This window comes from Equus przewalskii, chromosome 5 (genome assembly GCF_037783145.1).
Source record: "Equus przewalskii isolate Varuska chromosome 5, EquPr2, whole genome shotgun sequence".
In the NCBI taxonomy this organism is placed as follows: Eukaryota; Metazoa; Chordata; class Mammalia; order Perissodactyla; family Equidae; genus Equus; species Equus przewalskii.
In genome coordinates, this window is record NC_091835.1 from 73,636,901 (window position 1) to 73,639,094 (window position 2,194).

The following is a 2,194-nucleotide window of genomic DNA, read 5'->3' on the forward strand; positions in this document are numbered from 1 at the left end:
AGTGTTTTTTAGGGAGGTCAATATCATGTGTTATAGAGTAAATGAAATTTAACATTTGTGTTGCTAACTAGAAGATAGACTCTTCCTATAGTACCTCAAGGAATGATAATCAGAAAGAGAAGTAGGAAGGAAAAGGGGCATTGTGCTGAAAGCTTTCTTTAAAATGTTATGAGAAGGTTAAACAATTGAAGGACAAATCAAGTCAAGTTTAAAACGTGAGTAAAAATGTTTTACCTTAAAAAACTTTTAAAATTGATTTCTTCCCTCATTTTTTGAAAAAAGAAATCTTTAGGAGTATATCCTTGAAGGCTTGTTTCACTTGCTGGTTCCTTAGAGTGTAAATGCAAGGGTTTAATAAAGGAGCAACTGAGGTGTAGATAACAGCTACACCTTTGGATAAAGTCACTCTTTCCTTTGCTGATGGCTTCATGTAAATAAAGATACAGCTCCCATAAGTAAGGGAGACTACGATCAAATGAGAAGAACAAGTAGAAAAAGCCCTTGTTCTTTTCTGAGCAGAGGGGATTTTTAGAATTGTCTTGATAATATAAGTGTAGGAAAGAATCACTAACAGCAATGTGACCACGAGTGTTACAACAGCAGAGACAAATGAAATCAATTCTAGGAAATGCGTGTCTGTGCAAGAAATCTGCAGCATAGGCGAAGTGTCACATATGAAATGATCAATTACTCTGGAAGCACAGAATTCCAGTTTCAGTCCCAAGATCAAGGGTGGAAAGGTAATCAGAAAGCCAGCTGTCCATGAACTGAGGACCAGCTGGTAGCACATTTTGCTGTTCATAATGATGGGGTAATGTAGAGGTTTGCAGATTGCTACATAACGGTCAAAAGACATGGCAGCCAGTAGGTAAAATTCTGTAACTCCTAACAAAAGGTAAAAGAATAACTGAGATACACAACCATTGTAGGAAATGACTCTGTTTTTAGACACAAGGGTTATCAAGAATCTGGGAATACAGATTGTTGTAAATGAAACTTCCAAGAAGGAGAAATTTCGGAGGAAAAAATACATGGGAGTCTTGAGGTGGGGATGCAGCAAGGTGAGGAGGATGATGGATAAGTTCTCTATCACACTCAACATATAGTTTAGAAGGAGAAATATAAAAATCACAATTTGCAATGGTGGGTCATCAGTCAGCCCCATGAGAATGAACTCTATCTCTCTTGACTGGTTCTTCATTTCAGATTTGAGTCCGATTAAACAGACATAGCGAAACAACTCCAAAAGTGGAAATAACCAGATTTTCTAAAAGCTATAAACATAGGAAAAACATATTCAGGAAAGTAAACAAGTTCAAAATGTTGATTCAATTTTACAAGAGAGATGATACTTAAAATTATAGCACAGACCAACATAAGCAGCCTCTTGGTGACTGCTCCTTTTAAGCCAGTGGTCTTTACAACTCCACTAAATTCCTTCTTTTTCACCGTTTGAACGTGAAAGATAATTTAAATTTCAGCTGATCATTCCCAAATGAACAGAATTCTGTTTAAATGTTCTAAATAGAGAGAACATAAGTATTACTTGAAATCTATTTTCTATGTATACTTCATATATTATTGAAAAAGTTCTTATAAAACCTCAACAAGTACACCAATGTCAACTTGCAATGTTTATTCAAAAATTCTTAGCTCATTAAAATGCTTTTTAAATATATGGAACAGACAGAAATTACATATTTTCTCTATCACTGAAATACTCTAATATATACCATTAATTATTTTGTCCATTGCGGTACTTACCGATGGTTTCATTATGACATTTCATTTAATTATTATTTTGGAAGGGTTTCAAATACATCAATCTTCTCATAAGCAGTTGTATTTAATCAGGAAGTATTGAATATTTCATCTACATAAAAAATAGAAAAATATCTGACAGTTTAAAAGTCAGTGAATATTACCTGACCTGTGGTTGCAGAATTGCTTTCATTTATGATCTAGATAGCTATTCCAAGGAATAAATGACCTACCGTATCCAGGAGATATTGATAGAACTTTCCTCCTGTGGGAATATGATAGAAACAAGAGTTAACAATAAATGAAGAATATTCTCTAAATGAAGAATATTCTCTCTTTTATAATATTATGAAATATTCAAGTATTTCCAGAAGAAAATTAATTCCAATGCTTTTTTAGAAAAGGATTCAATACAGATATGCAATCTGGAAAA

The 2,194-nt window shown here is 33.5% G+C and overlaps 1 protein-coding gene across 1 annotated transcript; it reads right to left on the reverse strand.

Annotated features, from left to right (window-relative positions):
• Positions 1-265: 265 nt before the first annotated feature.
• LOC103551529 (olfactory receptor 6C6-like) lies at positions 266-1,201 on the reverse strand. Its single transcript, XM_008521047.2, has one exon. It carries the CDS (start codon positions 1,199-1,201, stop codon positions 266-268), a length of 936 nt encoding a protein of 311 aa, XP_008519269.2.
• Positions 1,202-2,194: the final 993 nt, after the last annotated feature.